This window comes from Oratosquilla oratoria, chromosome 21 (genome assembly GCF_046742065.1).
Source record: "Oratosquilla oratoria isolate Oo_2021 chromosome 21, ASM4674206v1, whole genome shotgun sequence".
NCBI classification, from domain to species: domain Eukaryota; kingdom Metazoa; phylum Arthropoda; class Malacostraca; order Stomatopoda; family Squillidae; genus Oratosquilla; species Oratosquilla oratoria.
Window position 1 is genome coordinate 21,293,000 of NC_134797.1, and position 12,957 is coordinate 21,305,956.

A 12,957-nucleotide genomic window follows, 5' to 3' on the forward strand; every position below is an offset into this window, starting at 1 on the left:
GAGAGAGAGAGAGAGTGAGGTTGTTGATAGGCTATAAAGTAGTGTCAGTGTACATCATGCCAAAGGGGTTAAGCTATAATTGTACAGCTATTACCAAACCCACCTTGTATCTCGCCCAATAAAGATAAAGGGCTCCTTGCTTGTGTCAATTTTGCATTCTTTTACAATATTTTTTAAAACATCAGCAATCCCTTCATCTTTGGCATTGACAAGGTCAGTAGCATATACCTCCCACTCTTGAGCTAGCATTTCTCCCATGGGATCGACCAACTTCACTCCATTGTCACATTCCGGGTTATGTGAGGCTGTGATGACAACTCCAATAACAGCTGTAAGAAAAAAACTACTGTAAATAAAAAAGAAAAGAAATAGGAAGTGCTTATGTCAGTAGGTCCTTAGCTGTGGCCAGGACTAGTGCACTTTGACAACCAGAGAAAATGGCAATCATAAGTGATCAATGAGGATCAAATCCAAGCCTACACCATTACAAAGTGAGATAGACTGAAATTCAATACATCACTGGGCCAGTTGTAGGATGTGAAAGACAAATCATTAATAAGAAGTGATTTGTCATATTTCACAGATGAGACAACCATAACTCAACATGAGTCAGCAGTCTCCTCAATCCCCACTAAAGATCTTTCTGGAAAGAAACTCTGGACTGTTGTCTGCATTGCATTTCACCTAATTGTCATATACTGCACAGTAAAGAAGCAAAGCTCATAAGGTCCTGTCTCTTATTTTCCATTTATCATACCTAGTTCTAAAGTTGTTTATGATCCTAATTTGGGCCATATCTTAGTATTACTCTTAGTCTGGGATGGAAGAATGACATAAGGTATTGAAAAAGGATCTGTTTTCCTCATCCAAACAAACAATTTATTACTTTAGTTAGACTAATTCAAAATGAGGAAGTTCTTACCTTCTTGATATTTAGATGTAATTTATTGAAAAGGCGAATACTTTTCGAGAGACAGGTTTTAACTCGGCCGAGTATGTACGTCTCTTTCGCCTTATTGAGCCTATCCAACTGTTATTTTAAATCAGTGTTTCTTAACCTGTGGGGAATTCCCCACTGGTGGGGAATGGCGTAGTTGCCAAGTGGGGAATGACCGGTCGGACAGAAGAACCACTCTTTTTTTTTTTTAATCGATGTGTTTTTGTTTCTTTTTGTTTGTTTCTGGTGTCTTCTTGTTGTCACATTTCGTGAATTTGTTTCCACCCACAAATAATCGACAGTGCTTCAAAATTTAATACATTACATCCAATTGTTGACTTACTTGGCTCACTAAAAAGTGGGGAATTGGAGAAAAAAGGTTAAGAACCCCTGTTTTAAATTGTGAAGTAATCCTCTTTTGTTTTAAAGAGAGATTAATCTTTACAGTTGGGAGTAAAAGTTCCTCCTAAATTGATTTACAGTAATTTTAGTTTACACAAATTCTCAGCGTCTTATCTTCACGGAATCAGAGGTTTGAATGAGGTATGAGGCCGGCCGCTATCCGTAAGCCGTACCTATAACACAGGGGAACACTTTTTCTGTAACTTTGAGTTGCATTGGATATTTTAACAGATTTTGAAAGACTTTTAGGCGCTGATTTCAAATCTGAAATTAGTTTTTCTCTACAAGCTCTAGTTTGTATGCAATTTGAGGTTAATGAAATTGTACATATGTGAACTTGCGTAAACCATGTATAAGCATTTTAACGTCCATATATATAGATAGCTTCTAATATTTTGATCATTCTTCTTTTGTTTCAGTTCAAACATGGCTTCCAGAATGAGACATCATTGCAGAAACAAGCCTGATGCCTTCTGCTACATATGTGGATGCTACACACTCAATCGTCAGAGACGTAACATATCCTCGTTCGTCAAGCGTGCCTACAAGGCATATTTTGAAGTTCATCTTGGTGATCAAGACAAGCAATGGGCTCCTCATGTTGTGTGCCACAATTGTGAGGAAATGCTTCGAGACTGGACCAAAGGAAAACGCAAAGGTCTGCCTTTTGGAGTTCCAATGATTTGGCGCGAACCCACCAACCATGTAACTGACTGTTATTTCTGCATGGTAAACAAAACGGGTGTTGGGAAGAAAAACCGACATAAGATTACGTATCCGAACATTCCCTCAGCTATTCGGCCTGTTCCGCACTCTGAAGAAGTACCTGTTCCAGTTTTCAAAGGCTTGCCTTCATTGGACGATAAAGACATTGGACATGATACAAGCCAGCAAGACAGTTGTGACAGTGAATTGTCAGAAAAGTGTTCACAATCGGAGGACTGTTCTTCAGACACTGAACCTTTCCCCGTCCCTAAGCCTCTTCCCCAGGCTGAACTGAATGATTTAGTGCGGGATTTAGGTCTTTCAAAGAAAGCAGCAGAGCTTTTGGCATCAAGATTACAAGGCAGAAATCTTGTTGATCACTCTGTTAAGTATCATATTTCAGAAAGCGTGACCAGCTTTTTGTGACCTTCTTTTCAAAAGACAGACAGTTTGTTTACTGCCATGACATCCCAGGGCTTCTCAAAGAACTGGGTGTACCTTACTATAGTCCTGCTGAATGGAGACTCTTTTTAGACAGTTCAAAACGCAGTCTAAAGTGTGTTCTTTTACATAATGGCAATGTTTATGGAGCAGTACCTGTCGATCACTCAGTGCATTTGCGGGAAGACTATGATGATATGAGAATGGTCATGGACTTATTAAAGTATCATGAGCACAATTGGATAATTTGTGTAGACTTAAAGATGGTCAACTTTCTTCTTGGACAACAGAAAGGTTTCACCAAGTTTCCATGTTTCCTCTGTATGTGGGACAGCCGAGCACGAGACAGACATTGGGTCCAGAAGGACTGGCCTATTCGTGACACCCTTGAAGCAGGCATGCCAAATATCATACAAGACCCAATTGTAAACAGAGATAAGATCATCTTTCCTCCTCTTCACATCAAATTAGGTTTGATGAAACAATTTGTCAAGGCACTGGAAACCGAAGGTGAATGTTTCCAACACATCATCACAGCTTTACCAGGGTTATCATTTGAGAAGATCAAAGCAGGCGTGTTTGATGGCCCACAGATTCGAACCCTAATTCGTGATGATCAGTTTGTTGCTAAGATGACCGCTTTAGAAAGGGCAGCATGGTTATCCTTTGTGGCAGTCGTTCAGAACTTCCTTGGAAACAATAAGGCGGAGAACTACAGTGAACTTGTGAACAGAATGCTCCTCGCTTTTCGTGATCTCGGGTGCAACATGAGCATCAAGCTTCATTTTTTGAACAGCCACCTTGATCAGTTCCCTGACAACCTGGGGGCTGTGAGTGACGAACAAGGAGAACGATTCCACCAAGACCTAAAGATCATGGAAGAACGCTACCAAGGGCGCTGGGACAAAAGTATGATGGCTGACTACTGCTGGAGCATTAAACGAAATTGCCCAGATGAAATGTACAAACGCAAAAGTTACAAACACAAATTCCTGCCTGAAAAAAATACACAAAGAAATTGATAAGCTTCCATCAGCTGTGGTGATGTTCTGAAGGATGCTAATCTAACTTTGGGATAGATGTTCTGTTAATGTTCTGTTTCTTTTGCCTTAATAAATGTACAGAAATGGCTTTCATACTGTTTTAAGATTCAAGTGAACAAAAGAATTGTGGCTGATTTTACAATTTCCTATAATAACGAAAATTTAAAAAACAATGGTGTCAAACTGTCCGGAAATAGATTCAATTTGGAAGTAGGTAGAAACAACTCTGCCAACCGTGTAGTTAATGAATGGAATAAACTTCCTGCACAGGTAGTGCAATGTAGTTCAGTTCGAAGCTTTAAGAATCATTTAGATAAATACCTAAGATGCTGTAATTATTATAATTTATGTTATATTATTTGTTTTTGTTTTGTTATAATTTGTCTGTCTGATTTTCATTTATTATTAGTTATATGTCAATTTATTATCATTTACTATTTACCTGTTTGTTTGTTATTCAACTATACCAATGCATTTATTTATGTATTTTAATTGTTATTTACATTGTTATAGTTTTAATTTATTATTAATATGATTTTTTTTTTTTTTTTTTTTTTTTTTTTTTTGCATCCGACCTAGATATGGATCAAAAGGTCTCCTGTCGGCATGCTTTGCCTTTGTAATCCTTTGTAAAATAAAAATGTCAAATTGCATAACATCTGTAGCTTGCAGACAAAACCCGACTTCAGATTTGAAATCAGCACACTCAAGTTGACTATAGAAAAGTCTTTTTTTAAATGCAACAAAATGAGTGTTCCCCTGTGTAATTTTCGCGACCATTGTTTACTTTTCACCGACCAGAATTTTCGGTATTTATTTCAAATATTTAAATTTTTCAATAGACTACAAATTATCAGTAGCAATTGGTTATTAAAATTATTATTTATTCAGATTTAATCCAATAATTTAAATATACATTTTTTATTACTTTAATTAAATCAAACCTCCAGAGTTCAATAAATGAGTTCAATATGACGTCACCTTTTACGTAATTTCTAATAAAGGTCATGGAAAAATGAAAACTATATAGTGCTTGGAAGACGGAAAATCCATACATATGTATCAATTTGTTGAACAATTTAAAAGAGAATTAATAGAAAATAAATTAGTAAGTAAACAAATAATCGTGTAAAGGCAAATCTGACTGATGGAGATAGAGACAGGACCTGTACATTTCAATTAGTTAATGAAATTATATAAACACACACACACAATATATGTGTATTATCAACCTACCTTTCTTATTGAGTGACCTTAAGCTGGCTAGAAGCCCCATACGGTACATAACAAAGTCCAGCTCTTCTGCCCTGGAAAAATATAATTATATTAATAAATATTAATGAAAGAATATTAGGATGGTTTGGACACATGGAAAGAATGAGTGAAGAAAGACTAGTAAAAGAGGTATGGAAGGCAGATGTGGAGGGAGTGAACATGAGGGGACGTCCTAGGATGAGGTGGATGGATGGGGTGAAGGGGGCTTTGGGGAAGAGGGGAATGTCTGTTGAGGAAGGAAGGGAGAGGACGGAAGACAGAGGTGAGTGGAGAATGGTTGTATATGGATGATGTTATGACTGCATGAGGAGGAATGGGCGGTGTGGGTGGGGGGGGTAGTATGTGTGAGTAAATTTTGACGCAGCCCGAAGGGATTTCTCCCCGTCCTCGCCTTATATGCAAAGGGGGACGGAGAGGGGGGGGGGGTCGCCGATTAAATGAAGCGGCCTTGCTGTGGATGTACTGTGTCTTGCGACACTGCTTCTGATCCAGGGCGGTGGGCAGGGTGCAGGGATGACCCGTCATCCAGGAGGTGCTCAGATGAAAGGAAGGGTGGGAGGGGTGTGGAGTGTATTTAGGGATGAAATGGGTGGGAGTGTTTTTATGCCTTTCCCTTTTTGGCTACCTCCCTTGGAGGGGGGAAAAAGCCTTGGTATATGTATGTATTAATAATAATAATGTGCTTGGAGTGAGCATCGCTGACTGGAAACATGCCTGTAGTAGCAACAATCCCAGATGAAGAGGATGATGTTGATGGGATTTGAAGACTATAGTAGTGGGGAGATGATTCTTTCTGACGTCTGATGACTCACATAATAATAATGAAGCTGGTAATAACTGATGATATTTAATGTTTGTTTATTGGTATCACCAAGTGATGCCAATGAAAAGTCATAAGCTCATATCGGACAATTTGCAGTTTCACCCAACCAACGAGTTTGTGATGTGGCTTATGTGTTTCTGGTGGGATATGTTGTGTATTGAATGATGGTGTACATCATTTCTGTCGCAAATGCGTACGGTTCAAGACAATTTGTACACGTATAACAATGAATATAACGCATTAATTATTGTGTACACTCTTTTCGTCTTCTGTACTGAGTAGCACATTTTGGCATCTGTATGCCAGGATGTTTTAGTCAGTTGCGTGACCCCTTCGACAGTGGAGAGAAATTCCTGAAAGTAAAATTGTCAACTAAATGACAAATTGCGACGGACAACAGCTCTGTACATTATCTGACGTTGTTCGTATTAATTAATTTATTTATCTATTATTATGATCATCATCATCATTATTATTATATTACCATTATTGTTACCAAAACCAGTGTTATTATATTATCATCGCTAATATCATCCTCATCATATATATTATTACAATTTTACAGAGTGGATGGGAAAGCTGACATGTTTGGTGAGAAAAATATCCGCGGTCTAACGAAGAAAAGATCTACTAATTTATTAGTTCAAGAGATCAGAAGCTGTATGCAATTAGTTTACAAAGGATTACAAAGGCGGATCATGCCGACAGGAGACCTTTTGGTCCATATCTAGGTCGGATGCGAAAAAAATCATAATGATGATAAATTAATAAATAAAAACTATAATAATGTAAATAACAAACACGACACATAAATAAATGATAAACAAACAGGTAAATAGTAAATAATGATAAATTGACATATAACTAATAATAAATGAGAATCAAACAGACAAATGATAACAAAATAAAAACAAATAATATAAAATAAATTATTATCATTACAGCATCTTACTTAGGTGTTTATCTAAATGATTTTTAAAGCTTCGAACTGAACTACATTGCACTACCTGTGCAGGAAGTTTATTCCATTCATTAACTACACGGTTGGCGAAGTTGTTTCTACCCACTTCCAAATTGAATCTATTTCCGGACAGTTTGAGACCATTGTTTCTTGTCTGATTCTCATTCAATGTGAAAATGTTCTCACTTTTGATGTCAATTCCGTAAAATTTCCTAAGTATTTAAAAATGCTATGGTGTACATTGTCATGGATGACGAAGGGCCCACGGGGTATAGTTATGAGATACATATCTGTGGAGAGGAGACTGACAGCCTGTTAATCTGTTTTAATGAAGTCTGGTGTGACATAAAGTGTGCGGCTCGGATTCTTGCCATATCAAAATTATTAAATCTGCGTCATTGTGAAATATATATTCGTTTGGACGTAAACAGGCAAGCTCGTTCACTAGCTAAATCCCCCTACATCCCCTAAATCAGTGCTTCTCAACGTGGGTCGTACGCCCCACAGGTGGACAAATCGATTTTTCAGGGGGCAATGTTATTTTTTAAGGGGGGCAATTGAGGGCGACTGAGGAAGTCTGGGTATGTTTTTATTCTTTTTTTTTCATTGATGCCTTAATTGTTCTTTTGAAGTGGTTTTAAACCAAGGTTTTATGCTTTTCCAGCTGAAGGGGTTTATTTTTCAAATAAGAATTGTATATCACCACATAGGAGGCAGCAGAATTTTAAAGGTGATTAGGTGGGGCATGGCAAAAAATTAATAAAAATGAAATAAGAAAAAATAAATTAATAAAGAATAAACAAATAAAAAGTTGAGAATCACTGCCCTAAAGAAAAAAAAAATCGTTAATGGAGATTTTTTCAAATCGTTTAATAGACACCACTTGTGAAATGCACGATCAAATCATATGGATGTGAGTGGGAGTTCAAGGTCAAAAGTTACACGGGGAAGAAGACGTAGAGAGAGAGAGAGAGAGAGAGAGAGAGAGAGAGAGAGAGAGAGAGAGAGAGAGAGAGAGAGAGAGAGAGAGAGAGAGAGAGAGAGAGAGAAAGAGACTTGGGGAACGAAGATAAGGGGATCCTGGTGGTCATTACATGAAATACCACCGCAGACATAATACTTTTGTTCTCCACACTCAGTTATCACCACACCTTCAACACTGTCACGTAACTTGTGTACTCTTTTCCAGCCAAGGTCACGTGATTTCATTCAGGTAAACGTGGGGAGCTGCATCAAGCCAAGCTCAACTTTGGGTCCACGCCCTCGACTGCATAGAATCGTCCGCCTTTAGCCGGAACCAAATACACACAACAACGTCACTGTGTTGACGAGGTTAGATATACTTGTCCCTTATCAGTGTTATCGATCCGGTTGTACTTTTAAGTAAGGACCAGGAAGCTGACGTCGCAGAGGCGGCACATCTAGCTCGGGGCGTCGCCCTTGGCTGAATAAAACCGGCTTCAAGAAGAACAGCACTTCCTCTCGAAGTATGATGGAGTTCATCGAACTCGCCGGGACGAATCATCGAACTGGTCTTCCGTCAGCCAAGAATCTATTCAGAAGCTGCTGAGTAAAATTCGTTACGATACCATATAATTCTTAGTATGTGTAATTCACCCTGATCTTGGACCACGTGTTGGACTCGTGATCGACAGCTACTACCCTCTCGGATGAGAGCTCAGAGCTCGTGTGCGCGCGCGTGTGTGTATGCTCCGCAGCCGAGGGACTGAACTGTAAAGTTTTAAATTAAACAGTTCTTATTGATGGCGATGATCTTAAAAAAGTTTTAACGAATATGATCATTCTATGCCATGTATGATGACAAGCGATGAGAACCAAGCTCCATATGGGGTGGAAAATGAACAATATATTCAAATCAGGCTTCGTCTTGGATGAAAATATGAATAGAATAGATGGGCGGCACCCTGAATGAGATCATTTTCAGGAACGGAAGTGGTTAAGTAAGAAGGGTCATAGAAACCATTATGATTACCTGGCGGACCTCAGGAGGTTGCTGAAGAGTTTAACCTCATAAGAATCTCCCACCCAACCAACCCACAAAAAAAAAATAAATAAATAAATAAATAAATTAACAAATAAATAAAAAATAAAATAAAAAATACGAAATTAATAGAAATTGAGCGGAGCACATTGACATTGAAAGTCCAACCTAAGTAAGAAAACAGAATAAATAATAATAACAACGACTACAATAATAATGACAAATAAAATAAAAATAAAAGTAGTGTAGGTATAATCTAAGTGGGCGATCGAGTCGCCAGGAAGGAAGCTAATCGAAGCGTCGCGGTGACTAAACGCTGAAAGAAGAGAAGAAAAAATGACGTGTCAACAGCAGACTAAGTTGCACGGGTCACGGGTCATCGAAGAGAATGTGGTGACTAGAAAATGGTTCATACCACAGCGAGGCGACAGTGGAAAACTGTGACAAAAAAATAAATAAAAAGTAATAACAGAACCATGGGCAACATCAGAAATCCAAAAAAAGATGACTAACAGTTTTCCTGACACCACCACCATTAAAACCACGAGACCCTTGCATTTTACCGACAAGTATTACCAAAAATATTATTTACTGCCCTAATAAAAGATGAAACTTAAAATTTCTCTCAATATTTATGATTATTTTCAACAACTAATTCCTGCCAAAGCCGGCAAGGGACGCTAGCTAATGTCACGCTCAGCGGCAAAGGTCATTCCAGCAAACCAGCTCTCCATGCCGGGCCCAGACAGGTTCAGGATTTTTTTCCCGTTCTTCCGGGACGAACGGTTACTCACCCGACTGGAGCAACTTTTGAAATCGAAAGACGTTTGAATTTTCATCTTGACGTTTCAGGAAAATAAAACTAATTTGTAAAATGAATTAAGGTGAAACAAGCCAGGAAATAAGATAATGTAAATATTTAAAATGTTAAATTGTAAATAAATTCAAGATAGATTAATTATGTGAAAAAGAAAATTCAAGTCACAGGTATATCTTGTCTGTTTACAGAAAGTGAAGGGAGTGAATTGAATGCTCTCGGGACGCATTCGTGTGTGCATGAAATCGAACCAAAACCGTCACCTGTACCCTATGTATTAGGATATATTAAGTCCGGTCCAAACCGTCACCTTTGCCTTATATGACTGGACAACCAGGGCAAGTAGCAATGACCGGATGTCCTTGGGAATGAATCAAGCCATTTTTGTGATTGTGAATTATAGGAGGTCAAGAGTGCGAAGAAATTATCACATTCCAATCTAGACTACACATACACACAGTCAGTTACCATTATTTGACATTTCCCTATAAACTTTTTTATATATGAAAAAAAAAAACTTAATCATCTGGACAAGAGGTTTTATTTTGTTTCCATAAAAAGTCGCCTGGTCGCGTTCAGGATAAACATAGAAAGTGAAGGCTTTCATACTAAATATATTCTATCCTTGCTAACGTCAGACTATTTCATTCAGCTGGTGGGAGAGGACTGGAGATGGTTAGAAGAAAAACAGGACGGCATTCGGATTAAACGACTTGTACAAATTCAAACACATCTGATTACTTGTATTAGGTGACAATTTTCCTTCACTCTTTTTTTCCAGATCATATTCATTTCCGTGGTACCCTTTTACTGGCGAAGGATTAAGTTCAGTACAGACCATTGGATCTTGGGCGATAGCTGCACCGTCAGATTTCAAATTTCGACAGCAACGCCATTTGTCTAGAACAGGGGTCACCAAACTTTTTTCACTGCAGGCCGGATAACTAAAAGAATGACGAGCGCGGGCCGCATTATCATTGTAAATACAATAATTTAAGTTTTACAATAGTAAATAAAAGGCACATAGCAGTCAAGAGGTCTCCGAACGCGTCAAGATCTCCTAGTACTCTAAACATAATATTCAAATCTAAATTGTATCACAAAGTTTCGTGTACCATACGTTTTATCAAGCAAATTCCAGTATCGTCGGCTGGTCGGGTGAACTGACGTCGCGGGCCGGATCCGGCCCGCGGGCCGTAGTTTGATGAACCCAGGTCTAGAAGATGTCGCCTAATAGCTACATTCATTACAACATAGCAATTTTGTCCGATAGTCAATGTTATGCTGAAATAATACAAGTAAAGAGATAAATAAATAAATCAATAAGTTCACATCCAGCGGTGTTATTCATTTGCAGATGAATATCTCAAACCCTGTCGGTGGACGCTGGTATGCAACAGATGTGCATTTTCTAACGCATGACTAGATTATGACTCGTGCGGACAAAATCCGTTATAGTCGACGAAGAGAAAGTAGAGCAGGAGGAAGATGAAAGTGTGGAGGCGAAGAGGCGAGGAAGAATACAGAGAAGAAAAACAAGAAAAAGTAGATGTTAAGGAGAAAGATAGCATACGTTAAGAATTATCACTATTCTTGGATGGAGATCTAATCACGAAATGACGCTGCGTAAATCTAGCCCTATGTTGTATTCATGGAGGAGGAAATTATTTACTTTGGCCAACTATTTACTGGATATGATGGAGAGGCACGGTGGCAAGCGTCCTGTTTGTACAGGTGCTGGATGCCATCCATCATACACACATACCTACACGCAGGTGACGCTGAACAGCACAAATATACAAATCCATAATATACATATACCTACACACAGGTGACGCTGAACAGCACAAATATACAAATCCATAATATACATATACCTACACACAGGTGACGCTGAACAGCACAAATATACAAATGTCCGTGGAGGATTGATTTCCATCTCGCTTTGCACGACGTGGACTCAAATTCATCCAGCTACAGGTGACTACGACTTGGCTTGGCAGTCCCAGCATCTAGGGCATAGGTGATGGGGTACCTTTAACCATACGCACGTACACACACGCACACGTGTCCATGTATGCACTTCACGGTATAAGCACAAGCGACAATATTCGGTGTAATTCTCTTCCTGTATATCATAAAATAGGCAAATGCAATTAAATATATAAACGCAACACACACTATGGGGGTATCGATTGATTACTTTACGCAGTCGTTATTTTAGGGACTTTTGGGTGACACCCCTACAAATTCTACAATTTAGGTGATATCCCCACAAACCCTACATCAATTTTGGGACATCCCTACAAATCCTACATCAATTTTAGGTGATATCCCTACAAATCCTACACCAATATTAGGTGACATCCCTACATATCCTACATCAATTTTAGGCGACATCCCTACAAATCCTACATTCATTTTAGGAGACATCCCTACATATACTACATTCATTTTAGCCATAATGTCGCTCGGCATTAGTTTATTACTCTTCACTAGACCACTTCATTGTCCTGCTATCCCTTCATCCTATTACCATCCAGCTTCCACCTCTGACTCACTTCTTAGGATACAAGCGCAGACTATTGTTGAAAAAAACACACACATAATAACGTTCAGAGTCTATACTCCACGCGCTACAGTTATTCATGTATATTCATTTACTTGCATGTTCGTCGTCTGCACTCGGTGACCGTTGGCCGCCGCCGCCGCTTGCAAGAAATCGGAGTCGTCCGGAGCTGAGCTCAAGCCACACGCAACCGCATGAATTCAATCTGAACCATACACGAAGACATCACGCACGCGCGCACACACACACACACCATGACGGTTAGTCATGTAGTTATTGAAATGGCGAGCCACACCCAGAACATTTAGTAATCAAATAGTAATGACAGGCAGACAGAAAGGAGTGGACGTGGGTGGGAGGATAAAATATGAAGCGAAGAGATCAAGGACCAGATGAGGAAGTGTGTATTTAGCTCTACCTGTTTGTATTTTACGGAAAGGGAGCTATGCTCTTAGTGACCCGTCTTTGTATTTTCCAGCATCTACTTTGTTTTTGAAGTTTTGTATGTTTTTTGCACATACTATTGTTTCGTCCAATTTGTTCCAGACGTCAACCACTGTGTGAAAAACTTTTTTTCAAATATCTTCTATAAATATCCTTTTTGAGTTTCTTTTCATGTCCTCTTGTTTTTCTTTTGTCCCACTTTAATAAATCTTCTCTGTCAAGAACTTCCATGCCTTTCATGATTCTGTATACGTCCAGTAATATTCTCTTTCTCTTCTTTGTTCCAGGGTTGGTAGTTCCAGTGTGTGTGTGTTACATAATTTACACAGGAAAGCAGCAACGCTCGTTGGGTCCCGTCTGCCATTCTCTAATTTTCTAAAATGCGTGTGCTGTGCGTGAGATACCGGCTGTTTGGTCCGGCTCGACATCCAGTCCCCCGAGACGCTGCTGCTGCTGCCACCTCGGGTCCAAGCCGCTCTCTCGCTGTTCGGCTCGGCATTCCAAAAGGATCCAAGGTCAGCAGAGACCTCGCCTAGAC

General features: G+C 39.1%; 1 protein-coding gene across 1 annotated transcript in view; it reads right to left on the reverse strand.

Moving 5' to 3' along the window:
- nst (phosphoglucomutase 3-like protein nst) overlaps positions 1-12,957 on the reverse strand; it is a 29,646-nt gene that overhangs the window by 11,759 nt on the left and 4,930 nt on the right. Inside the window, exons 2-3 of the mRNA XM_076204497.1 lie at positions 4,765-4,835; positions 104-329 (exon numbers count right to left, since the gene is read on the reverse strand). Coding sequence (XP_076060612.1) covers positions 104-329; positions 4,765-4,835 — 297 coding nt within the window. The remainder of the gene's footprint in view (positions 1-103; positions 330-4,764; positions 4,836-12,957) is intronic.